This window comes from Podarcis muralis, chromosome 7 (genome assembly GCF_964188315.1).
Source record: "Podarcis muralis chromosome 7, rPodMur119.hap1.1, whole genome shotgun sequence".
Lineage (NCBI taxonomy): Eukaryota > Metazoa > Chordata > Lepidosauria > Squamata > Lacertidae > Podarcis > Podarcis muralis.
In genome coordinates, this window is record NC_135661.1 from 90,787,464 (window position 1) to 90,813,593 (window position 26,130).

The 26,130-nt window shown below is 46.0% G+C and overlaps 1 protein-coding gene and 1 pseudogene across 2 annotated transcripts in view; both read left to right on the top strand.

Moving 5' to 3' along the window:
• The window catches only part of LOC144328529 (uncharacterized), an 89,506-nt pseudogene that overhangs the window by 33,016 nt on the left and 30,360 nt on the right, over positions 1-26,130 (top strand). Inside the window, exon 6 of the transcript XR_013393793.1 lies at positions 22,907-24,660. The product of XR_013393793.1 is annotated as an uncharacterized LOC144328529 (transcript). The remainder of the gene's footprint in view (positions 1-22,906; positions 24,661-26,130) is intronic.
• LOC144328528 (zinc finger protein 213-like) overlaps positions 1-26,130 on the top strand; it is a 69,132-nt gene that overhangs the window by 4,726 nt on the left and 38,276 nt on the right. The window contains exons 3-4 of the mRNA XM_077932433.1: positions 19,495-19,577; positions 19,893-20,019. Coding sequence (XP_077788559.1) covers positions 19,495-19,577; positions 19,893-20,019 — 210 coding nt within the window. The remainder of the gene's footprint in view (positions 1-19,494; positions 19,578-19,892; positions 20,020-26,130) is intronic.

Consider the following 26,130-nt stretch of genomic DNA (forward strand, 5'->3'; position numbering starts at 1 on the left):
GGAAAATAATATTATCGAAAGTACAGAGAGCAGAGCGGGCAACGTGACAGGACGAGAGCGGCCAGAGCCCATGGAATTAGGAGCAGCCAGACCCCTCCCAGTTACTACCTCTTCCATGGAAAGAGGAAATGCAGGGAAAGGAAGAGATGCAAGGCGTTGCTTTGTCTGTGGAAAACCAGGGCATCTAGCAGGACAATGTCACAATCGTAAAGGATGGGAGTCTCTATCTGGAGCAGACATGAGAGACGACAATTGCCCAGAGGAACTGCATCAGGGAAACGAATGTCCCCGGCTGGAAATGGGAGCTTGCAGCCGGGTGGAGAAGCAATAGAAGGCTCTCATGCGGAACCACCTATCCCAGGGCTAACGGTGAAGGTGCAACTACAACTACCCAATGGACACAGCGTCCAGGTAGAGGCGTTGTTAGACTCAGGAGCGTCAGCAGATTTCATAGACCAGAAATTGGTACAGGAACACAAAATCGCTTTGTTACCTTTGAGTTTCCCACTGCGAGTGAAAACAATCGACGGCAGACCGCTACTTTCAGGAGAAGTGACTTATGAGACTCCACCAATGAGAATGGATATGGGTCATCACTCAGAGACCAGGGCATTTCATGTGACCAAACTAGCTGGGCACCCAATGGTGCTGGGCATGAGTTGGCTCAATCGTCATAATCCGGTGATTGCCTGGCATCAAAGATCTTTGGCTTTTGGTTCGATATATTGTATGACACATTGTTTGGGGCAAAAGGGAAAAATCTCGGTGGAAGTAATGGGAACAGAGGTAGAAGGGAAGTTGATGGGGAATGAAAGTGAGATTCCATCACAATATATGGCTTATCAGGATGTTTTTTGTGAAAAAGAAGCAGATAAACTTCCACCACATAGGCCCTATGATTGCAAGATAGATCTAGTCCCTGGGGCACAGTTGCCACCAAGCAAGATATATGCCATGTCGGAAGTAGAATCTGCAGCATTGAGGGAGTTCCTGCAAAAGAATTTGCAGAGAGGTTTTATTAGAGAGTCTACGGCCTCTGGGGGTGCTCCTGTCTTTTTTGTCAAAAAGAAAGGTGAGGAAGGGGCACCAAGATTAGTATGTGACTTCAGAATCCTTAACAGTCAAATGAAGCCTCGTGTGTGCCCACTGCCACGTATAGATGACCTCTTAGAGAGAGTAAGGTCAGCCAAAGTCTTTACCAAGCTTGATCTACGAGGAGCATATAATCTGATAAGGGTCAGAGAAGGGGATGAGTGGAAAACCAGTTTTTGTACTAAGTATGGTGCATTTGAATTCTTGGTAATGCCTTTTGGCTTGCAAAATGGCTCAGGGGTATTTCAAACCTTCATCAATCACGTCTTAGCAGGTATACTGGATCAGTTCTGTGTCTCTTATTTAGATGACCTCTTAATATATAGTGAAAGTATGGAGGAACACGTAAAACATGTCACACAGGTGTTAGAGAGATTGAGGACCAACAGGTTATATGTGAAGTTAGAGAAGTGTAAATTCCACACACAAAAGGTGGAGTTCCTGGGATATTGCATTTCCCACAAAGGGGTGCACATGGACCCCAGTAAAGTTCAGGCAGTGGTGGAATGGGAGGCACCTAAAACTAAGAAAGATCTACAGAGGTTTTTAGGATTTGCTAATTTCTATCGTAAATTCATAGGTAATTACTCCAAAATCACAGTGCCACTAACTGATTGTCTAAGAGGCAAGGGGCCATTCAGATGGACTGAGGAAGCACAGAAGGCCTTTGATAAATTAAAGGTGGTGTTTGCTTCAGAAAAATATCTTATGCACCTAGATCCAAGTAAGCGTATAAAGGTAGAAACTGATGCCTCTGACAGGGCTATTGGGGCCATTCTGCTGCAACAGGACAAGGAAGGGGACTGGAGACCCTGTGCATTCTACTCTAGAAAATTAAATCAATCAGAACAAAACTACACCATATTTGATAAGGAACTTTTAGCTGTGCACGCTGCCTTTAAAGTGTGGAGACATTTTTTGGAAGGGGCATCACATCAGGTGGTGGTACAAACAGATCATAAGAATTTAGAGTATTGGAGAACTGCTAGACAGCTAAACCAAAGGCAAATTAGGTGGGCAGAGTTTTTTGCTGGGTTTAATTTTAGGATTGAGTACATACCTGGGCATCAAAACATTCGTGCAGACGCGCTATCATGCAAACCTGAGTATATGGAAGGGGAAGCACCTCCCAAGTTGCGAGAAATGCTGAGATCGGATCAGTGGGGGTGTGCAGCCGTAGTAGTGGACGGCAGGGAATTCCAGCAATTGACAGTAACAGATGAGTTTGCACAAAAGAAAATGGAGGAACTGAGAAAAGGTAGAGGGGAAGAGGAAGGTTTCAAAGAAAAAGATGGATTGTTGTACAGGAGAGGGGTGCTGTATGTACCTGCAGGTGAATTAAGAGGTAAAGTGTTGAGGCAACATCATGATAACCCGACTGCAGGACATTTTGGTAGAGAAAAGACCCTGTATCAGATCACACGGCAGTTCTGGTGGCCAAAGTTGAGGGAGGAAGTAACACAATATGTAAGAGGTTGTGAAGTATGTCAACGAGCCAAGGCACCCAGAGCAGCTCCCGCAGGGTTGTTGCAACCTATGCCCACGCCGGGAAGGCCTTGGGATGTGGTGTCTATGGATTTTATAACGGATCTACCGTCATCGCACAGGCAAACAGTGATCTTTGTAGTGGTTGACATGCTAACCAAGATGGCACATTTCATACCATGTACCAAAATTCCGACCGCACAGGAAACCGCAAAGATGTTTTTAGATAATATTTTTAGGTTGCATGGTATGCCATCACAAATCATTTCAGATAGAGGGGCCCAATTTACATCACAATTTTGGAAGAGGTTAATGCAGTTACTAGATGTGGAGCTAAGCCTCACGTCAGCGAGACACCCGCAAACCAATGGGGAAGCTGAAAGAACGAATGCAACACTACAACAATATCTGAGGTGTTATGCTGGTTATCAGCAGAGCGGGTGGTTAGAGAAGTTGAGTCTATCAGAGTTTGCGTATAATAATGCAATGCGTGTGTCTACGGGCAGAGCCCCATTTGTGGCAAACTATGGCTTGCACCCAAGGGCATTCCCAGGTCAAGAGGAGCAGTTAGCAGTACCAGCAGCAGAACAAATGATAGAGGAGTTGAGGTGCATTCATGAGATATTGAAAGAGGATTTGGAAGAAGCTAAAGAGGCTTACAAGAAAGCTGCAGATAGGCACCGGTGAGTTGGGGAAGAAATCCAAGTAGGGAGCTGGGTATGGCTGTCTACCAAGGGACTACCAATACGAGGGAAGTGTAAAAAGCTAGAACCAAGGAGATTGGGACCTTTCCAAGTAAAGGCTCAAATTAACCCAGTCGCTTTCAAGCTTCATTTGCCTGAAAATATGAGAATACACCCTGTATTTCATAGATCTTTATTGTCAGTGTTTGTACCAGCACATAAGTATCAAATTTCAAGGGAACCACCTCCTTTTCCCACCATGATGGGTGAAGCGGAGACCGAAGTGGAAGAAATATTAGACTCGAGAATAAGTAGGAGGAAATTACAGTATTTGGTTGCATGGAAAGGGTTAGATGAGTCTGAGAACTCATGGGAACCAGCAGAAAAAATTAACGTTCCAGAATTGCAAAGAGAATTTCATAGAAGATATCCCCACAAGCCAGAACCCCAGAACTGGCATCTTCAAGAAATTTTTGAAGAGACAGATAGCGAGGAAGAAGAGTTCATAGGGTTCGGTCCTTCAGAAACAGAGGAGAGCGAGGAGGAGGAAGGGTGATGTCAGGGAAGAGTTAGAGGTTTTCAGTTTATCAGAGGGAGAAAGCATTCCCCAAGGGGGGGAGGAGAGCAGTGAATCTAATAGAAGGGAGCAAGAGGAACAACAGGGAGGGACCGGCTGTTCACAGGAAAGGCAAGGGTTAAGTTCTAGCTCAGATTCGGAGGAGGGGAGATACAAGCCAGCTCTAGCCAGGAGGTTAGAAAAAAGAGCGGGAAAGCGAAGGGAAAGGCGCCTTCGCCATTTTGAGAGTGGCTGGTCATGGAGAAGCAGAGCTCAGAAGGTATCTGAAAGAAGTGACTCTGAGGAATAATAGTTAAGAACTGTTTATAAGAATGTTTTGTTAATACGCAATAAAAAGTTTTATAAAAGAACAAGAAGCGTTTCTGTGGTGATCTGAAGAGGACAACGACCAGTCCTGACAACCGTCGCGTGGATCACAGTGGCTAGGTCAGGGTGAGAGAGATAAGGAGCCAACTGCTTAGCTTGGCGGAGATGAAAAAATGTCGCCTTTGTTATAGCTGTAATCTGCTCCTCCATAGAGCGGGGGGTATCGAAGATTACACCCAAACTCTTAACGGACGGTGCTGGCACTAATTGCACCCCCGCAAAAGATGGGAGTTGCCCCCTCAATCCCATATCGTCCCGTCCCAGCCAGAGGACCTCTGTCTTCCAAGGATTTAACTTCAACCGGCTCCCACGTAACCATCCAGCCAAAGCTTCCAGACATCTGGTCAGTGTGTCTGGGGCCGAGTCAGGATGGCCATCCATCAAAAGATAGTTGGGTGTCATCGGCATACTGATGGCAACCCAGCCCAAAACTCCGGACAAGCTGGGCGAGGGGGCGCATAAAGATGTTGAAAAGCATCGGGGAGAGTATTGCACCCTGAGGCACTCCACACACCAAGGAGTGACGCGATGACAGTTCCCCCCCAAGCGCCACCCTCTGTCCCCGACCAGAGAGAAACGAGCGCAGCCATTGAAGGACTGTGCCCTGGATCCCCACATTGGTAGGGTGGTGGTCCAGGAGTTCGTGATCGACCATGTCGAAGGCTGCTGACAGGTCTAGAAGAATCAGCAGCCCCGACCCGCCTCAATCCAGCTGCCTGCGGAGATCATCTGTTAGGGCGACCAGAGCCGTCTCGGTCCCATGACCAGCACGGAAGCCGGACTGGAATGGATCCAGAGCCGATGTTTCATCCAGAAACCTGCCAAGCTGTTCAGCAACCGCTCTCTCAATCACCTTACCCAGGAATGGAAGATTCGAAACCGGGCGGTAATTGGATAGATCTAAGGGATCTAATGATGTTTTCTTTATATATTTTTTAAAAAGATATTTATTAGTGGTTTAAAAATTACAGAAAAAAGAAAAAGGAAGAAAACAACAAAAAAATTTAACAAGACAAACATTACATTAGAATACATAGAAAGAAAAACATAAAAAATACAACAATACAGTAAAAAAGAACAATAACATTAAAAACACACATCCAATATTCCATATCTTTACCTTTCGTTTACTTGTTTCATCGACCTCCTCACACCTCCCTTTTTTGTATTCTAGTTCAATTAATTGTTCCCGCAAATTCTTTCCATCTTTCTCAACTTTTGTTCTATAATTTATCTTAACAGTCTAACCTTACATTTTTCTTTTTGGTCCATTAACAATCAGCTTTTACTTAATTCTTTATTACATTTCTGCTAAAGCCATATAACTTTATTCCAGCATCCTTCTAACATTCATTAATTTTGCAATGTTTCTGTAAATATACTTTGAATTTTTTCCAATCTTCTTCCACCGACTCTTCTCCCTGGTCTCGAATTCTGCCAGTCATTTCCGCCAGTTCCATGTAGTCCATCAGCTTCATCTGCCATTCTTCCCTGGTGGGTAGATCTTGTGTCTTCCAATACTTTGCGATAAGTATTCTTGCTGCTGTTGTGGCGTACATAAAAAAGATTCTATCTTTCCTTGACACCAATTGGCCGACCATGCCCAGGAGAAAGGCCTCTGGTTTCTTCAGGAAGGTATATTTAAATACCTTTTTCATTTCATTATAGATCATCTCCCAGAATGCCTTAATCTTTGGGCATATCTACCAAAGGTGAAAAAATGTACCTTCAGTTTCATTACATTTCCAACATTTATTGTCGGGCAGATGGTAGATTTTTGCAAGCTTGACTGGTGTTATGTACCACCTGTAGATCATTTTCATTAAATTCTCTTTTAAGGCATTACATGCCATAAACTTCAAACCAGTGGTCCATAACTGTTCCCAGTCAGCCATCATAATATTATGTCCAACATATTGTGCCCATTTAATCATAGCAGATTTCACCATTTCATCTTGAGTATTCCATTTCAACAGCAAGTTATACATTCTTGACAAATTCTTAACTTTCGGGTCTAACAATTCTGTTTCCAATTTTGATTTTTCCACCTGGAAGCCTAATTTTTTGTCCAAATTATATGCCTCCATTATTTGATAGTAATGGAGCCAATCTCGTACTCTGTTTTTTAATTTTTCAAAGCTCTGCAATTTTAATCTGTCACCCTCTTGTTCCAAGATTTCCCAATACTTCGGCCATTTGGCCTCCATATTGAGTTTTTTCTGAGCCTTTGCTTCCATTGGTGACAACCATCTTGGGGTTTTATTTTCTAACAAGTCCTTATATCTTATCCAAACATTAAACAATGCTTTTCTGACAATATGGTTTTTGAACGCTTTGTGTGCTTTAACCTTGTCATACCACAGATATGCATGCCAACCAAATACATTGTTGAAACCTTCCGAATCCAACAGATCCGTGTTTTCAAGAAGCATCCATTCTCTCAGCCAGCAAAATGCAGCTGATTCATAATAAAGTTTAAGGTCTGGCAGGGAAATCCACCTCTTTCTTTAGCATCTGTTAATATCTTAAATTTTATACGAGGCTTCTTGCCCCGCCAGACGAATCTAGAGATATCTCTCTGCCACTTCTTGAAACAGTCCATTTTGTCCAAAAATTGCAGTGTTTGAAACAGAAACAGCATTCTTGGCAATACATTCATTTTTATCGGAGCAATTCGGCCTAGCAACGATAGCTTCAAATTTGACCATATTTCTAAATGCTTTTTCACTTCAGTCCAACATTTTTCATAATTATCCTTAAATAAATTCACATTCTTAGCAGTCATGTTAACCCCTAAATATTTCACTTTCTTAAGCAGTGTCGATCCTGTCTCCTTCTGAAACTTATCTCTCTCAATCTCAGTTAGATTTTTCTCTAAAACTTTAGTTTTCATCTTATTCAACTTAAAACCTGCTACGTGACCAAATTCTTGGATCAGTTCTAATACTCTTTTAGTGCTTGATTCTGGCTCCTGTAAAGTCAATACCAAATCATCATCAAATGCTTTCAATTTGTACTGTTTGGCTCCAACATGTATAAGGTAAAGGTAAAGGTACCCCTGCCCGTACGGGCCAGTCTTGACAGACTCTAGGGTTGTGCGCCCATCTCACTCAAGAGGCCGGGGGCCAGCGCTGTCCGGAGACACTTCCGGGTCATGTGGCCAGCGTGACATCGCTGCTCTGGCGAGCCAGAGCCGCACACGGAAACGCCGTTTACCTTCCCGCTAGTAAGCGGTCCCTATTTATCTACTTGCACCGGGGGGTGCTTTCGAACTGCTAGGTTGGCAGGCGCTGGGACCGAACAACGGGAGCGCACCCCGCTGCGGGGATTCGAACCGCCAACCTTTCGATCGGCAAGCCCTAGGCACTGAGGCTTTTACCCACAGCGCCACCCGCGTCCCTTCCAACATGTATACCTTTTACCAATTGGTCCCTTCTAATCATATTTAACAAGACCTCCAGGACCGATATAAAAAGCAATGGAGAGATTGGGCAACCTTGTCGTGTTCCTTTCTCAATCTTAAATTCTTAGAATCATAGAATCATAGAATCATAGAGTTGGAAGAGACCACAAGGGCCATCGAGTCCAACCCCCTGCCAAGCAGGAAACACCATCAGAGCACTCCTGACATATGGTTGTCAAGCCTCTGCTTAAAGACCTCCAAAGAAGGAGACTCCACCACACTCCTTGGCAGCAAATTCCACTGTCGAACAGCTCTTACTGTCAGGAAGTTCTTCCTAATGTTTAGGTGGAATCTTCTTTCTTGTAGTTTGGATCCATTGCTCCGAGTCCGCTTCTCTGGAGCAGCAGAAAACAGCCTTTCTCCCTCCTCTATGTGACATCCTTTTATATATTTGTACATGGCTATCATATCACCCCGTAACCTCCTCTTCTCCAGGCTAAACATGCCCAGCTCCCTTAGCCGTTCCTCATAAGGCATCGTTTCCAGGCCTTTGACCATTTTGGTTGCCCTCCTCTGGACACGTTCGAGTTTGTCAGTGTCCTTCTTGAACTGTGGTGCCCAGAACTGGACACAGTACTCCAGGTGAGGTCTGACCAGAGCAGAATACAGTGGCACTATTACTTCCCTTGATCTAGATGCTATACTCCTATTGATGAGGCCCAGAATTGCATTGGCTTTTTTAGCTGCCGCGTCACATTGTTGGCTCATGTCAAGTTTGTGGTCAACCAAGACTCCTAGATCCTTTTCACATGTACTGCTCTCAAGCCAGGTGTCCCCCATCTTGTATTTGTGCCTCTCATTTTTTTTGCCCAAGTGCAATACTTTACATTTCTCCCTGTTAAAATTCATCTTGTTTGTTTTGGCCCAGTTCTCTAATCTGTCAAGGTCGTTTTGAAGTGTGATCCTGTCCTCTGGGGTGTTAGTCACCCCTCCCAGTTTGGTGTCATCTGCAAATTTGATCAGGATGCCCTTGAGTCCATCATCCAAGTCGTTGATAAAGATGTTGAATAAGACCGGGCCCAAGACAGAACCCTGTGGCACCCCACTAGTCACTCTTCTCCAGGATGAAGAGGAACCATTGATGAACACCCTTTGGGTTCGGTCAGTCAGCCAGTTACAAATCCACTGAGTGGTAGCATAGTCAAGACCGCATTTTACCAGCTTCTTTACAAGAATATCATGGGGCACCTTGTCAAATGCCTTGCTGAAATCAAGGTAGACTACATCCACTGCGTTCCCTTCATCTACCAGGCTTGTAATTCTGTCAAAAAACGAGATCAGGTTAGTCTGACATGACTTATTTTTCAGAAATCCATGCTGACTATTGGTGATCACAGCATTCCTTTCTAGGTGCTCACAGACTGTTTGCTTAATGATCTGCTCCAGAATCTTCCCTGGTATTGATGTCAGACTGACTGGGCGGTAATTATTTGGGTCCTCTCTTTTCCCCTTTTTGAAAATAGGGACAACATTTGCCCTCCTCCAGTCTGCGGGGACTTCGCCTGTTCTCCAGGAATTCTCAAAGATGACTGCCAGTGGTTCTGAAATCACATCTGCCAGTTCTTTTAATACTCTTGGATGCAGTTCATCTGGCCCTGGAGACTTGAATACATCTAGACTAGCCAAGTATTCTTGTACTATCTCCTTAGTTATTCTGGGTTGTGTTTCCTCTGCTGAATCATTTGCTCCAAATTCTTCAGGTCGGGCATTGTTTTCTTTATCGGAGAAGACTGAGGCAAAGAAAGCATTGAGGAGTTCAGCCCTTTCTGTGTCCCCTGTTTGCATTTCACCATCTTCTCCTCTGAGGGACCCCACGGTTTCTTTGTTCTTCCTTTTGCTACGAACATACCCATAAAAGCCTTTTTTGTTGCTTTTAACCTCTCTAGCAAGCCTGAGTTCATTTTGTGCTTTAGCTTTTCTGACTTTGTGTCTACACGTGCTGGCTATTTGTTTGAATTCCTCTTTGGTGGTTTCCCCCCTTTTCCATTTTTTGTACACATCCTTTTTTAATCTTAACTCAGTTAAAAGTTCTTTAGATAGCCACCCTGGCTTCTTTAGGCACCTTCCATGTTTCTTCCGTCACTACATTGTTCACAATTAATTTAGCCTTTTGTTCTGAGTAAATTGCACCTATACCGTTTCCAAAACCTTGACCAACCCCCATCCCCGATAAATTCTTCTTCATAAAACTCCAGGAAATGTTGTCAAAGGCTTTCCACAAATATCAAAACTGCTTTAGTGTTAATCTTCACTTGTAGTTTTTCTAAGATATTAATTATATTCCTCGTATTGTCAGACAAGTGTCTGCCCGGGAGAAAGCCCGCTTGATCTTTATGGATTCCTTCTGTTAACACCTTTTTTAATCTTTTAGCCAAAATGTCTGCAAAGATATTATAATCCACATTGAGCAGTGATATGGGGCGGTAGTTCTTAAACTGCGTCTTTTCAGTCTCTGTTTTCGGTATAAGTGTGATGTATGCTTCCTTCCACGACTCTGGTGCCCTTTTCCCTTCCAGTATTTCATTACAGACTTCCTTTAAAGGTTGTATTAACCATTCTTTCAAAGATCTGTAATATCTAGAAGTCAGTCCATCCGGTCCTGGAGATTTACCTAATTGCATGTTCTGAATGGCCCCTTCTACTTCATGTTCCGTTATTTTGTAATTCAGCATTAATTTATTTTCTTGGGAAATTTTTTGTAGTCCATTCATTTTCAAAAATTTATCAATATCCATTTCTTTCTGCTTCTCCTGTGTATATAATTGTTTAAAATACCTCTGGAAGCACTTTCTAATTTCCACTGGATTCTGTATGTTCTTTCCTTCCACTTCCAAATTCGTAATGGTATTAAGTTTTTGTCTTTTTTTCATTTGCCAAGCCAACAGTTTCCCGCACTTATTTGCCGATTCAAATGTCTTTTGTCTCATCTGTTTGATCTTCCATTCTATTTCCTGATTCATCATTTTCATGTATTGTACTTGATATAACTTTATTTCTTTCAAAATCTCCTGGGACTTTGGTTTCACCCTCAATCTCTTCTCTCCTTCCTTCCCCCCCCCCAAGATTTTGTCTTTTTTCTCATTTTGCATTCTCTTTTTAATTGCATTCTGTTGTATCAAAAATCCTCTCATGACAGCTTTACTTGCATCCCAGATTACTCTTTCTTCCACAGTAGTGTTCATATTTATCTCAAAATAGTCTCTCAAAGTTTTTTGGGCCTTCTTAGTGAATTCTTCATTCCTAAACAAAGTATCATTCATCCTCCATCTAAAGGAACCAATTGGCGTCAATTTCATTTCCATCTTCACGGCATTATGGTCGGAGCAGGTCTTGGGGCAGATTTCCACTTTACTAGTCTTCGGAACCAGTCCTCTAGTTACCCAAATTTGGTCAATTCTTGTCCATGTCATTTTAGCCTTGGAGAAGAAAGTTCCCTCTCTTCCCAGAGGGTTCTTCATTCTCCAAATATCAACTAAGTCCATATTTTCAGTCATATCAAAAAAAGTTTTTGGTAGTCTTCCATCCTTGGTAACTATCTGTCTTTGTGCCTTATCCATATTTGTAGACACTACGCCATTCATGTCTCCCATCAAAATCATATTGTAGTCCATGTAATCCATCAGGGTCTCATGTAACTTTTTAAAGAATTCCGATTTTCCTTCATTTGGTGCGTAAATACCTACAATGGTGCCCCGCAAGACGAATGCCTCGCAAGACGAAAAACCCGCTAGACGAAAGGGTTTTCCGTTTTTGAGTTGCTTCGCAAGACAAATTTCCCTATGGGCTTGCTTCGCAAGACAAAAATGTCTTGCAAGTCTTGCAATTTTTTTCGCTCCCCCCCCTTTTTCTAAGCCGCTAAGCCGCTAATAGCCTTTTAGCCGCTAAGCCGCTAAGCCTTTAATAGCCGCTAAACCACTAATAGCACTAATCCGCTAATCCGCTAATAGGGTTGCTTTGCAAGACAAAAAACCGCTAGACGAAGAGACTCGCGGAACGGATTATTTTCGTCTTGCGAGGCACCACTGTATTATCAGGAATTTTTCTCCTTGCGTTTGAATTTCAATTGCAACAAATCTTCCTTGATCATCTTAAAATATAAATTTTGGTGATAGACTCTCCTTTGCATAGAGGACCACTCCTCTTTTTAAAACTTTATCCGAAGAGATAAATTCTTGGCCTAATCTTTTGTTATTCGATAACTTCCTGTGTGACCTTGTCACATGTGTTTCTTGTAGACAAATCAAGTCCAAATGCTATTTTTTCAATAAATGAAATACACTCCGCCTTTTTTCAGGGCTGTTCAGTCCATTTACATTCCAGCTCAAGACCTGCAGCACCATCATGTGGTTACTTTGATACCCCCCAACTGCCCCCAAAGCTTGCTCCTCTTCTGTTGGTAGTGGTGTTGGCGCGTTCACTGGGGGGGTCCAATCCAAAAGATAATGTCGATATGTCCAATGTTCCCCTGGTTGGTGATCTTCTCTCCAATGCTCTTTGCCCTAATCCTGTAGCTGGTGATCTTCTGTCCAATGCTGTTGGCTCTTTTCCAATTCCCTTCTGTAGGTCTTCTTCGTAATTAAGCAGAAACTTTATTTTATCTTCTACTGATCTTCTTTTTATTTTCCTTCCTTTGAAACTGAAAGATAGGCCTTGAGGGAATTCCCACCTGAAGATAATTTTGTTCCTTCTCAACAGAGCAACCAAATCTCCAAAGTTGGACCTAAGGTCCAGAAGATGTTTTGGAATATCTTTAAATATTTCCACTCTTGACTGATTTATTACCAAGGTCTTGTCGTAATGCCAGCCCAAAATTTTGTCCCTCTCTTCTTTAGATCGGAGGGTAATCAAACAGTCTCTTATTCTGTTCTTCTCCTTCTTCCCTCCTCTTCCAAGTCTAAAGGCCCTCTCAATTTTGAACTCCACTTTTCCCAAATCCAAGTCCCAATGGTCTGCAAATTCCTCCGTAAGATAGTCTATCAAAGAATCTTTTTCCAATTCAGGTACACCTCTAATCCTCAAGTTTGTCTGTTTCTCTTTGAGCTCAATCATAGAAGGCGCCAACTTATGGTCCTCAAGTTGCTTCTGCAGGTCTGGAACTCTCTCTGTTTCCAGTTGAGTTACCTTCACTTCCACAGCAACACCCTTTTCCTTAGCTTCTTCTGCGATCTGTCGAGTCGAATTAGACTCCTGTATCAGGTTCTCAATAGCTTCTGTATTTGTATTAACTTTTTGTCCCAAACTATTTATACTTTGTGTGTTCTGGTCTAATTTTTTATTCATTTGTTCCAATGATTCTTTTTATCTTACTTAATGCAAGCGCTAAAGTCTCTTCTGATATCATTCCTTTTGATTTAGCCCTTCGCTGCCAAGACTTCCCAGACCTTGTTGTTTTGTCTTGGATTGGTGGGTCTATTTTTTCTTTTCCATCTGCCACAACACTTAGACACTTCAAGGTCAATTCCGCAGTCCCAGAGTCTTATCTTAGAATTGGAAAATTCCAACCCTTGTAGCAATTTCAGAAACCTCCTCTAGAGGGAAATAGTTACTAATTATGTTATGTTAGCCCAAACTGTCACTTTTTAAAACACAGTTGCACCGTTAGATTTAGTATCAAGTCTCAGTTACTATTACTCAGTTACTCTTACTCCTTTTGCTCTTTTTGAGGTCAGAAGAGGATGGTTAAAACAATGTATCACTCTTGTTTCACTGGCTGTCAGCAAACGGTCTATTCACAGTCAATGCACTCTCCAAAATACAACAATCTTAATGGCAGCCCGTTTCCAGGTTCGGAGCGGTGAAAATTTAGCTTCTTTCCCTCTCTAAGCCATCTCTACCCCCCCACCCTGTTTTGAAATAAAGCCTATTTAAGAATTGGGGACACGGAGGAAGGAGAAGGTTATGTACTAAGCTTGGATCCTAGAACAATAGGTAAGTAGGATCCTAGAATGCAACAACTGATTGGCCTGCAGGAAAAGACCAATCAGGCTCCAGGAGGGAAGCAGAATCAGCCAATCAGACGGGACTAATTGTGTAAATAATGTATATAATAGCCTGAGGTTTGGGGGCAATTAAATCACTGTTTTGCAAGCTGCAATAAAGAGCATGAAGTCACTACAGGACTCCTGAGTAGATTTCAGAGAATATAATGCATCTTTGGTTGGGATTGTCCAGCAAGGAGATTGGATATGGTTGCCAGTCAAAGGGTAGTTTAAGACACGGGGGGGGGGGAGCTCCTTGTGAAAGGGGGGGCAGTTTTGGGAGACATTCCAGCCGTGGCATTAGGAGCCAGATGAGGAATCCTGGAAGAGGACACTCCAGGCTCATCTAGTCCAACCCCTGCAATTCAGGAACCCCGGTTCTTAGTCCCGACAGCTCCCTTGAGCTGGGCAACTCAGATGCCTGGAGCAGCGCCCCGTTGGAGAGCAGCCTTGGGTCGCCTCTGGAGCTGGCTGGACCTTTTGGACGGCTGTTTCCATCCCTGCTGCCTTCTGCTGGCAGGCCCAGTTGGGAGTTGTAGTCCAAAGCCCATTGAGGGTGCCTGGTCCTGGAGGTGGTTTTCAAGTTGGAACTATGTTTTGACCCTTTGCTGAAAGGAGATGCCACAAAGTGTGTGTGTGCAATCTGTCGAGTTGAATTAGACTCCTGAATCAATTTCTCAATAGCTTCTGTATTAGAATTAACTTTTTGTCCCAAACTATTTATACTTTGTGTATTTTGATCCAATTTTTTATTCATTTGTTCCAATGATTCATTTATTTTGCTCAGAGCAAATCCCAGAGCCTCTTCTGTAATCATTCCTTTTGGTTTAGAATGCGTTGATACAGTCGCAGATGATGCCGGAGGGCCAGATGTAGAAGCTCTTCGCCAAGACTTCCCAGACCTTCTTGTTTTGTCTTGGATTGGCGGGTCTATTTTTTCTTTTCCATCTGCCATAACACTTAAGCCCTTCCAGGTCAATTCCACAGTCCCAGAATCTTATCTTTAGAGTTGGAAAATTCCACTCCTTGTAGCAATTTCAAAGTCCTCCTCTAGAGGGAAATAGTTACTATTTATATTATGTTAGTCCACAGTGTAGCCTTCTTTTTTTTTTTTTTAGTCACAATTGCACCAGTTATTTAATAGCAAATCCCAGCTAGTATTACTCAGTTTCTTTTACTCCTTTTAGTCCCTTTTAAATCAGAAGAGGGTAATTGAAACAACGTATCACTCTTGTTTCACTAGCTGTCAAATGGACGGTCTATTCACAGTCTATGCAGAGCTCCGAAACAACAATCTTAATGGCAGCCCGTTCCCAGGTTCTGAGTGATGGAAATTTAGCTTCTTTCCCTCTCTTTTGCAGGCAAATATTGTCCAAACTTTCCCCCCCTCTTCCCCTGCTTCCAAGGGGGGGGGGGTTTCACTAATTTTTAATCCTGGAAATTTAGGCGTTTAAGATGAACTTTCCAAGGCTTTAGCTTAAGCCTCTTTGCTTCCAACTATTTACAAAAGAGGAAGGTGGACTTCCTGTTTTAAGCCTCCCCCCGTTTGTTGCCAAATTCAACTTTTAAAACTCCAATTCTTCACTTTACTCACGGGTAGTTACTTTTAAATCCAATTGTCCACAGGAAAGAGTCAGCGCTCTCCGGCAACAGCTGTGCAGCTTCACTCCGTGAAAGTAGCAATCAGTTTGAAGCACCGCGCCGCTCACCCCACTTCGCTCCGGAGCCCCAAAATGGGTTTCCCCACGAGTAGGGGAGGCGCTCTTGGTGCCCGCCGAATCCCACGTTCCCAGGCTTCCTCCACCTGGGATTTTTAAGGGGTCCCCGCCTTCGCTGCGGTGGCACAACCCGATTCTCGCGGAGCGGGTTCCTCTCAGTCAGAGGAGCTCCGACATTGCCGATGGCGCTAACCCGGAAGTCCCCCCTAATGGTGTTTTCTTTAAGAGCGGGCACACCACTGCCTCCTTCAGTTCCCCTGGGAATATCCAGGTGCCAAGGGACAAATTGATGATATCCCCCAGGGGGGCCCGCACCTCGTCTGGACATGCTCTAATCAGCCAAGACTGGCATGGGTTGAGAGGACAGGTGGTGGGCTTTCCAGCTCGGAGGAGTCTGTCCACATCGGCTGGGGATATCCGGTCAAAGTGGTCCAATACTGGACCCGAGGACAGTCGAGGGGCCTCCAGTTCCTTTATTGTATCCAAATTGGCAGGGAGGTCATGGCAGAGCAACAAGACCTTCTCCGCAAAAAAGCTCGCAAATGCCTCACAGCTGTGTGTCAAATTGTTATTTAAATTTGGCTGTCCTTCAAGGGACGTTAAAGACCTAATTATACTAAATAATTGTGCCGGGCGAGAGCTAGCGGATGCAATGGAAGCCAAGAAGTAAGACTTCTTAGTGGCCTTCACTGCCATCTCATAGGTTTTCATAAAAACCCTATAAGATGTTCTTGAGGCTCTGTCACGGGCACCCCGCCATACTCGCTCTAGCCGCCTGAGGTCCCGCTTCATTTTCCGGAGCTCCTCAGTAAATCAGGGAGCCCGGTTTCTGCGGGGTCGCAGAGGGCGCTTAGGTGCGATCTCATCGATGGCTGCCAGTAGCTGGATAGTCCAGCCCTCATGAGTCGCCGGGGGGGCAAGGTCTTGCAAGACTTGACGGAATCTATCAGGGTCCATCAGCCTCTGCGGGTGAGCCCAAATTGGCTCGCCATCTAAGCAGGGCGGGCGTGGAAAGTCAAGCCTGGCTTTCAGAGCGTAGTGATCAGACCATGGCACCTTCATCGAAGGAGACATGATCACATCTATACCGACGCCAAAGATCAAATCCAGCGTGTGGCCTGCTTGATGTGTGGGGCCCGAAACAAACTGGGAGAGCCCTAGTGGAAGACACCAGGTCCAGAGCCTGTGAGGAGGGAGTGGCATCAGCATGGATGTTGAAGTCCCCCAATATCAATAGATTAGGGAACTCCAAGGCCCAGCCGACCACTGCCTCCAGCAGGCCTGACAGGGTGGCTGCTGGTGCGCTAGGTGGCTGGTACACCAGCCAGACAGCCAAGCTCACCTCGGAGCCCCACACTAGGCCAACACATTCAATGCCGGGGATCGATGGGGATGGTAGAGCCCTGAAAGAACAATCTTCCCGGATTAATAATGCCCCCCCGCCCCCCGGCCCACAGTCCGCAACTGGTGGAGAACGGAGAAACCCGGGGGCACCATCTCTCGTAAGGTAACTGTTTCCCCTTCGCGCACCCAGGTCTCCGTCACACAAGCCTGGTTGACCCCCTGCGAGGTAAAGAAATCTCGCAGGGTGGCGGTTTTGTTGCCTATAGACCTGGCCTTGCACAGCACCAGTGACGGAGGTGAGTAATCCTTGCTCACCCTACCCTCGTCCCTCGGGATGGGGCGCAGATTGGAAGGGGTACGAGCATATCCGTATCTCGATCCCCTTCGCCTATAACATCTGCCCCCACCGCCATACCTCCCTCGCCCCTCCACGGTAGCAATCCCAACCCTCATAGTAGCCTCCATTTACGAAATAGAAAAACAAAACAAAACAAAAACAATTATACCTAAACAAAACCAATCCCCACCCCACTCAATATCCAACCCCAAACCAAAATAAAATGGAACAAAATAAAAATACATAAATAAAAACCACTGTTCACGGTGGTACAACCAAGTAAAAAGTAAAAACACCTTTAAAACACTTTAAAATATATAAAAACATTTTTAACATTTGCTGCAGCAGCACCAGTGTCCTTAAAGCTGTAGCGGAGGTGAGTCTGAGCCCCGCCCCCCAGGCCAGGTGGAATTACCTGAGGAGGGAGCGGCCAGTGCCTCAGTGAGGCCTCTTCAAGCTGTGGCGGAGGTGAGTCTGGGCCCCGCCCCCTAGGCCAGGTGGAATTACCTGAGGAGAGAGCGGCCAGTGCCTCAGTGAGGCCTCTTCAAGCTGTGGCGGAGGTGAGTCTGGGCCCCGCCCCCTAGGCCAGGTGGAATTACCTGAGGAGGGAGCGGCCAGTGCCTCAGTGAGGCCTCTTCAAGCTGTGGCGGAGGTGAGTCTGGGCCCCGCCCCCCAGGCCAGGTGGAATTACCTGAGGAGAGAGCGGCCAGTGCCTCAGTGAGGCCTCTTCAAGCTGTGGCGGAGGTGAGTCTGGGCCCCGCCCCCTAGGCCAGGTGGAATTACCTGAGGAGAGAGCGGCCAGTGCCTCAGTGAGGCCTCTTCAAGCTGTGGCGGAGGTGAGTCTGGGCCCCGCCCCCTAGGCCAGGTGGAATTACCTGAGGAGGGAGCGGCCAGTGCCTCAGTGAGGCCTCTTCAAGCTGTGGCGGAGGTGAGTCTGGGCCCCGCCCCCTAGGCCAGGTGGAATTAGCCTGAGGAGGGAGCGGCCAGTGCCTCAGTGAGGCCTCTTCAAGCTGTGGCGGAGGTGAGTCTGGGCCCCGCCCCCCAGGCCAGGTGGAATTACCTGAGGAGAGAGTGGCCAGTGCCTCAGTGAGGCCTCTTCAAGCTGTGGCGGAGGTGAGTCTGGGCCCCGCCCCCCAGGCCAGGTGGAATTACCTGAGGAGAGAGTGGCCAGTGCCTCAGTGAGGCCTCTTCAAGCTGTGGCGGAGGTGAGTCTGGGCCCCGCCCCCTAGGCCAGGTGGAATTAGCCTGAGGAGGGAGCGGCCTTCCCCAACACTCACGGTGCAGCAGCAGCAAGTGAGGCACTCCAGCTGTATCCTTACTCTTCCCGTGTGTGGCAATCTTTATGTTGGTGATGTTTCCTGGTTGTTGCTGTTCTCCATCATTCCTTCGGCGGAGCTAATATCCCATTGTGGTTTCAGAAATTCTCCATCGCTCTGTCCTGTGCTTCGTTGTTTGGCAACTTTAACAGCAGCTGCAAAAATCACACCATCCCAATAAATAATCAGTTTTTGCCATTTTTCTTCTCTGCCTGGGAAGGAGAGGGATCGGTCAGAACTGCAAATGACTCAGTAATGAACCTTATCAGCTCCCACACAACTTTCAGATTCCTTACATCCCTCTCTCTGGCCTTAGATAAATGCGCATTTATCCAATTAAATTAAATTCCAAGTCCTTTAACATTAATCAGTTCAGTCTGTATATAATAAAGGATGGGGAAGAGTCAGCTCTAATTTTGCATCGTAAACATTTTGTAAAATAGAGCTTCCCTCCCTTTTTCCTTTTTGTTTTTACACACACAGTTCCATTTGATGTTATATTCCATATCTGTAATCCAGTTTCATCCCTGCTCACCTGTACATATATATTTTGAACTAGTATCCAATGGCGGACTGCCAATTCATTAGTGTAGAGAAGAAAACTTTATATAAAGAAGCCATAGGCTCCCCTCCCCCCACCCACCGTCTTTTGCACCAAATGAAGTTTATTTTCAAATTCAAACCTTAAAGACCTTGCAGCTGGTTTAATGCCGCAGTTTATGATCTCATCTCTTCCAGCAACGCCTGTATATTAGTCCAAATTGAGCTCTAATTGACAGGAGAACTTCTGCTTCTTAATGGCGGCGAAGGAGGGTTTTCGGCAGGCAAAGGGCTTTTGCACTCAGCGCCTCCCTGCCTCTCGCAATCCATGTTGTAGCCGGAGCCTGGTACCAAGACAAACTGGGAGTCAAGCCCGTTCCCCCCTGTCCCTGGGGGCAACTTGCAAGGAGAATTACCCTCAGTCATCCTTGTTTTTCCTTTGCCAACGATCTCCCACTGCCTCCAATAAAGCAGAGCGGAACCGGAAGCTAGCAGGGGAGACTTGGACGATGCCCCATCTGTACTGAGAGATGCACTGTTTCACCTCTGAGAGAAGCAGGCGCTCACGGTTTCCACTTACCTTGGTCTCTCCCAGGTGACGGAATGATGCCACCAAGACCTGCTCCTTCATCTTTTCATGGTGGTGGAAGGGAGGCAGCAGCTGTGGACCCAGATCAGGTAGGGGGAAGGAGCCTTGTGGGGAAGGACTGCTGGGATACAGACTGGCTGGATGCAGAGGAATGATGGGAGGAGCCAGAGAAGAGGGAGCCGCCTGGGAGGAGGAGGAGGAGGAGGAGGTGTCTGAAGCTGGAGAGGGAAGAGGGCTCAGGGAGCAGAGGGAGTCTGTGGCAGAGAGCAGCCCAGACTCCGAGGCAGAAGCTGCAGCAGGAGAGAGGAGGGATGAGGAAGGCAGAGAGGGGTCTGGCCGCTGTAGAAAACAACAGAGCCAGGTGAATGTTCTCTAAGAGGACAGCCTTTTTCCTGTTCTGTTAGGGTCCAGTGTGCTTTGAAGATGTAGCTGTCTATATCACAGACGAGGAGTGGGCGTTGCTGGATCCTGACCAGAGAGTTCTGCATAAGGAAGTCATGGAGGAGAATCGTGGGATCTTGGACTCTCTCGGTAAGGCTCCCTATTGGATCATCCTATCTGTTTTGTAATTCAAGACATCTCTCTATGTGACGAACCTCTGATATTTCGATGGGGCTCAACAGCGCCACCCACAGCACCTGGGATGTTAACACTCCCACAGCAAACCTTGGATGGATGGCCATTGATTGTTTTCCCTGTGAATATTCTTCCCCCAGTTCTGCCGTTTAAAACCATGATCAGGCTGTCTGAACTGCCCAGGCCTTCTTAAATGTAGGATTCAGAGTGATTTGAGGTGTTGAAGTAGCTTCAGTCACGTTTCCTGCTTTTGTTCTTCCTTCTGTCTCTCTCTGGTTGACCAAAGAGTCGCTTGACATTGGAGATGGCACAGATTCCACGACTGAACCAAACAAACTCCATCCCAGAAAAGAGCCAGGCTTTTTGAATCTCAGGCAGTGAACCCTGTAGTAACAATAATGATAATTTTATTATTTTCACCCTGCCCATCTGACTGGCTGGCCCCAGCCAACAAATAGAAAAACATAATAAAACATCAAACATTAAAAACTTCCCGATACAGAGGTGCCTTCAGAAGTCCTCTAAAAGTTGCATAGTTATTTCCTTGACATCTGATGGGGGGGGGCATTCCACAGGGTGGGTGCCCCTACCGAGAAGGCCCCCTGCCTCGTCCCCTGTAACTTCTCACAATAATGTAACATTTAAGTACAGTGGTACTTCGGGTGAAGAACTTAATTCGTTCTGAAGGTCTGTTCTTAACCTGAAACTGTTCTTAACCTGAAGCACCACTTTAGCTCATGGGCCTCCTGCTGCTGCTGTTAGTGGATTCTGTAACCTGAAGCGTATGTAACCTGAAGCATATGTAACCCAAGGTAACACTGTACAGTGGTGCCCCGCAAGACGAATGCCTCGCAAGAGGAAAAACTCGCTAGACGAAAGGGTTTTCCGTTTTTTGAGTCGCTCCGCAAGACAAATTTCCCTATGGGCTTGCTTCGCAAGACGAAACGTCTTGCGAGTTCTTGTGAGTTTGTTTCCTTTTTCTTAAAGCCTGTAAGCCGCGAAGCCGTTAATAGCCGCTAAGCTGCTAATAGCCGTTAATAGCCGCTAAGCCGCTAATAGCCGCTAAGCCGCTAATAGCCGTGCTTCGCAAGATGAAAAAACCGCAAGACGAAGAGACTCGCAGAACGGATTAATTTCATCTTACGAGGCACCACTGTATATCTTAAATTTTGGACAGGGAACTTTCCCGCTTTGGCCACCTTTTAAATACCGTATTTTTCGCTTCATAGGACGCACTTTTCCCGTCTTAAAAACTAAGGGGGAAAGTCTGGGTGTCCTATGGAGCGAATGCAGGGGGGGGGAGGCAGGCAGGAAAAGCCCCCAAGAGCCACACACAAACTTCGCTCGGCTCTTGCGGGCTTTTCCCCAGGAGGGAGAAGGGACTGACGCGGCCAGTCAGTCCCTTCTCCCTCCTGGGGAAAAGCCTTGCGCAACCTCTCCAGCCGGGGGGAAGGCTGCGCAAGGCTAAAGAGGAAGCCAGGGCAGCGAGCACGATCCATCCTCTTTAGCCTTGCGCGCCTCCAGCCGCGGGAGGCTGTGCGAGGCTAAAGAAGCCAACTTTTTAAAAATCTCTCTATCTCTACCTCTTTTTCTTTTTCCGTCCTTTCTCCACCCCCTTCTTTTCCTCTGGATCAGTGTTTTTATCTAACGTTTTTGTTTGAAGGGGGGGATATTATAAAAAAGGAAACTTTGCAGCTTTTATTTTGGTATACAATAAAAACAGATTAAACAAAACTCAAAAGAAGGAAATAGCATAGAAGAGAAAAGGGAAAGAGGGGGGATACAAAGCCATTTACCAGAGGTAGATCTTAACCCTTGCCTCACCTGGGAGCTTCTCTGGGCAGGTATTCCCTCGGCTTAAGTGGGGTAGGGGAAGAGTGGCAGGTAGGGGGGTACCTACCTAGACACTGAAGCCACATGTCTCTCCGATGAAAATTGGGAGTGGGCATTGTGTGAAGTGGCTGTGGATCTCCTGCCGCAGAATTGTAGGACTGTATAGATTTGGGAGGGCCACCCGAGGGCCATCTAGCCCAGCCCCCTCACAATGTAGGAATCACAGCTAAAGAACGCCAGGCAGATAGTCCCCCAACCGCTGCTTAAAAGCCTCCAGTGGTGGAGACCCCCAACACTTTCCATGGTCATAGAATTGCAGGGTTGGAAGGGAACCCCAGGAGTCATCTAATCCACCCCATTGCGCAAGGCTAAAGATGCTGTGCAAGGCTAAAGAGGAGGCCAAGGCAGCGAGCGGGATGGATCGCACTTGCTGCCTTGTCTTCTTCTTTAGCCGCGCTGGAGAGGTTTAGCTCCTGGCTGGAGAGGTTGCGTGGCTATGGATCCCGCTTGCTGTCTCGGTTTCTTTGCTCTTTGGGACGGGGGGGGGGGACCCGGGCTTCCCCCGCAGCCCCGAGAAGCTCTGGGAGAAGCGGACAGGCTGTGTGCATCGTGTCCGTGGCTCTTTGGGGCTGCGGGGGGGGAAAAATAATATTCTTCCCCTTGATTTCCCCCTCTAAAAACTAGGTGCGTCCTGTGGTCCGGTGCATCCAATAGAGCGAAAAATATGGTAATAATAAAAGCACATTTTATTTAAGAAGATAGTATAGATCCATATTTAAATTTGAACAAAATGACATTACCAGGTTAAGCTGTACTTTTAAAAACTAGAGAGAGAAAACATATAATAATCAACTTGATTTGTATACGAAACTAGACATTTTGCAGAACAAAAGGAACATTATAACATCTAACTCCCTTCAGTTCTTCGCCTCTCCCAAGCATTAATTAGCATTGTTCCATAATTTGGGACTGCACTTCTTCCCGAGACTCTAATCCATTTGCCTCTTAGTTTCAGGTGGTGATGAATTGGAAATGAAGAACAAGGGAGACCACAACGAAATCCATACAGTGGAGGAGCCATATCAGGATTCAGACTGTGGAGAGAGCTTCAGTCAGAGCTCCCATGCCACTTCCCATCAAAGAAATCCCCTTGAGAAAAAACACTATCAGTGCTTGGAATGTGGAAAGAACTTCAATCAGAGGGCCAAGCTCACTTCCCATCGAAGAATTCATACAGGGGAGAAACTCTATCAGTGTGTGGAGTGTGGAAAGAGCTTCACTGATAGCTCCTCTCTCACTTCCCATCAAAGGATTCATACAGGGGAGAAACCCTTTCAGTGCGTAGAATGTGGAAAGAGCTTCAATCAGAGGGCCCATCTCACTTCCCATCAAAGAATTCATACAGGGGAGAAACCCTATCAGTGTCTGGAATGTGGAAAGAACTTCAGTCGCAGTCACGATCTTACTTCCCATCATAGAATCCATACAGGAGAGAAACCCTATCAGTGCTTAGAATGTGGAAAAAACTTCAATCAGAGGGCCCATCTCACTTCCCATCAAAGAATTCATACAGGGGAGAAACCCTTTCAGTGCGTGGAATGTGGAAAGAGCTTCAGGACGAGCTTTGAACTGACTTTGCATCAAAGGATTCATACAGGGGAGAAACCCTATCACTGCTTGGAGTGTGGAAAGGGCTTCACTGCTAGCTCCTCTCTCACGTCCCATCAAAGGATTCATACAGGGGAGAAACCCTATCAGTGTGTGGAGTGTGGAAAGAGCTTCACTGCTAGCTCCTCTCTCACTTCCCATCAAAGAAATCATACAGGGGAGAAACCCTTTCAGTGCGTAGAATGTGGAAAGAACTTCAGTCAGAGGGCCCATCTCACTTCCCATCAAAGGATTCATACAGGGGAGAAACCCTATCAGTGCGTGGAATGTGGAAAAAGCTTCACTCGGAGTGCCAATTTCACTTCCCATCAAAGGATTCATACAGGGGAGAAACCCTATCAGTGCGTGAAATGTGGAAAGAGCTTCAGGACGAGCTTTGAACTCACTTTGCATCAAAGGATTCATACAGGGGAGAAACCCTATCACTGCTTGGAGTCTGGAAAGAGCTTCACTCAGAGTGCCAATCTCACTTCCCATCAAGGGATTCATACAGGGGAGAAACCCTATCAGTGCCTGGAATGTGGAAAGAGCTTCACTGATAGCTCCTCTCTCACTTCCCATCAAATAAATCATACAGGGGAGAAACCCTATCAGTGCGTAGAATGTGGAAAAAGCTTCAGGACGAGCTTTAAACTCACTTTGCATCAAAGGATTCATACAGGGGAGAAACCCTATCACTGCTTGGACTGTGGAAAGAGCTTCAGTCACAGGTACAATCTCACTTCCCATCGTAGAATTCATACAGGGGAGAAACCCTATCACTGCTTGGACTGTGGAAAGAGCTTCAGTCACAGGTACAATCTCACTTCCCATCAAAGGATTCATACAGGGGAGAAACCCTATCACTGCTTGGAGTGTGGAAAGAGCTTCACCTCTAGCTCCTCTCTCACCTCCCATCAAAGGATTAATACAGGAGAGAAACCCTTTCAGTGCTTAGAATGTGGAAAAAGCTTCAGTCGGAGGGCCAAGCTCACTTCCCATCAAAGGATTCATACAGGGGAGAAACCCTATCAGTGCGTGGAATGTGGAAAGAGCTTCACCAGGAAGGAAAGTCTCACAGCCCATCACAAAATCCACACGGGAGAAACCCTAACAGTGCGTGGAATGTGGAAAGAGCTTCAGTCAAAGCAACAATCTCATTTCCCATCAGAGAATTCACACAGGGTAGAAACTATTTCAGTGCCAAGAGTGTGATCGGAGGGATTTATGAAAGTTTGGTCTCATTTTTAAAGTTCTTAACACAATTGGAGCTCTTAAAAGGACTTAGAGCCCCCTGAAAAAGCTAAAATCAAGACAGGTTTGCGGTCTTGACTATGCTACCACTCAGTGGATTTGTAACTGGCTGACTGACCAAACCCAAAGGGTGCTCATCAATGGTTCCTCTTCATCCTGGAGAAGAGTGACTAGTGGGGTGCCACAGGGTTCTGTCTTGGCCCCGGTCTTATTCAACATCTTTATCAACGACTTGGATGATGGACTCAAGGGCATCCTGATCAAATTTGCAGATGACACCAAACTGGGAGGGGTGGCTAACACCCCAGAGGACAGGATCACACTTCAAAACGACCTTGACAGATTAGAGAACTGGGCCAAAACAAACAAGATGAACTTTAACAGGGAGAAATGTAAAGTATTGCACTTGGGCAAAAAAAATGAGAGGCACAAATACAAGATGGGGGACACCTGGCTTGAGAGCAGTACATGTGAAAAGGATCTAGGAGTCTTGGTTGACCACAAACTTGACATGAGCCAACAGTGTGACGCGGCAGCTAAAAAAGCCAATGCAATTCTGGGCTGCATCAAGAGGAGTATAGCATCTAGATCAAGGGAAGTAATAGTGCCACTGTATTCTGCTCTGGTCAGACCTCACCTGGAGTACTGTGTCCAGTTCTGGGCACCACAGTTCAAGAAGGACACTGACAAACTGGAACGTGTCCAGAGGAGGGCAACCAAAATGGTCAAAGGCCTGGAAACAATGCCTTATGAGGAACGGCTAAGGGAGCTGGGCATGTTTAGCCTGGAGAAGAGGAGGTTAAGGGTGTTGGGATACTGCCAGGTAGATAAAGTCCATCATGACCCCCAAGCCGGCTGCTGGACGATCCATCGATCTCCCGTAGTCACGCAGTATCAGCTATTAGTGACATGAGCTCCAGAAATAGCCCAATAGAGCCGATGCACACTCTCTATCAGCAGATAATGGACAGCCAAAGTTGCACTCAGGAGATCATTATTTACAAGTTTTATTCAGTGTTGATCAGAACAAAGAAAACCATGACTGCCTGCTTCAGTGTCTATGACACAGAGAGAAACGAAAGCAAAGACACAACAGAAACATCCTGTGAAACAGGAAATACGCTGGCTGTGACACAAACATCCTGCTCCCTTTTAAGGTGGAACGGAAATATCCTAACACAGTGTTTCCCAACCTTTTTTGGGCAAAGGCACACTTGTTTGATGAAAAAAATCTCGAGGCACACCACCATTACAGCCCCGTGACGTCAGCGTGCAGCGTCACGCTGGGAGGGACGCACGAAAGTGTAAGTTTCAATTTTTTCCCCTCCCCCT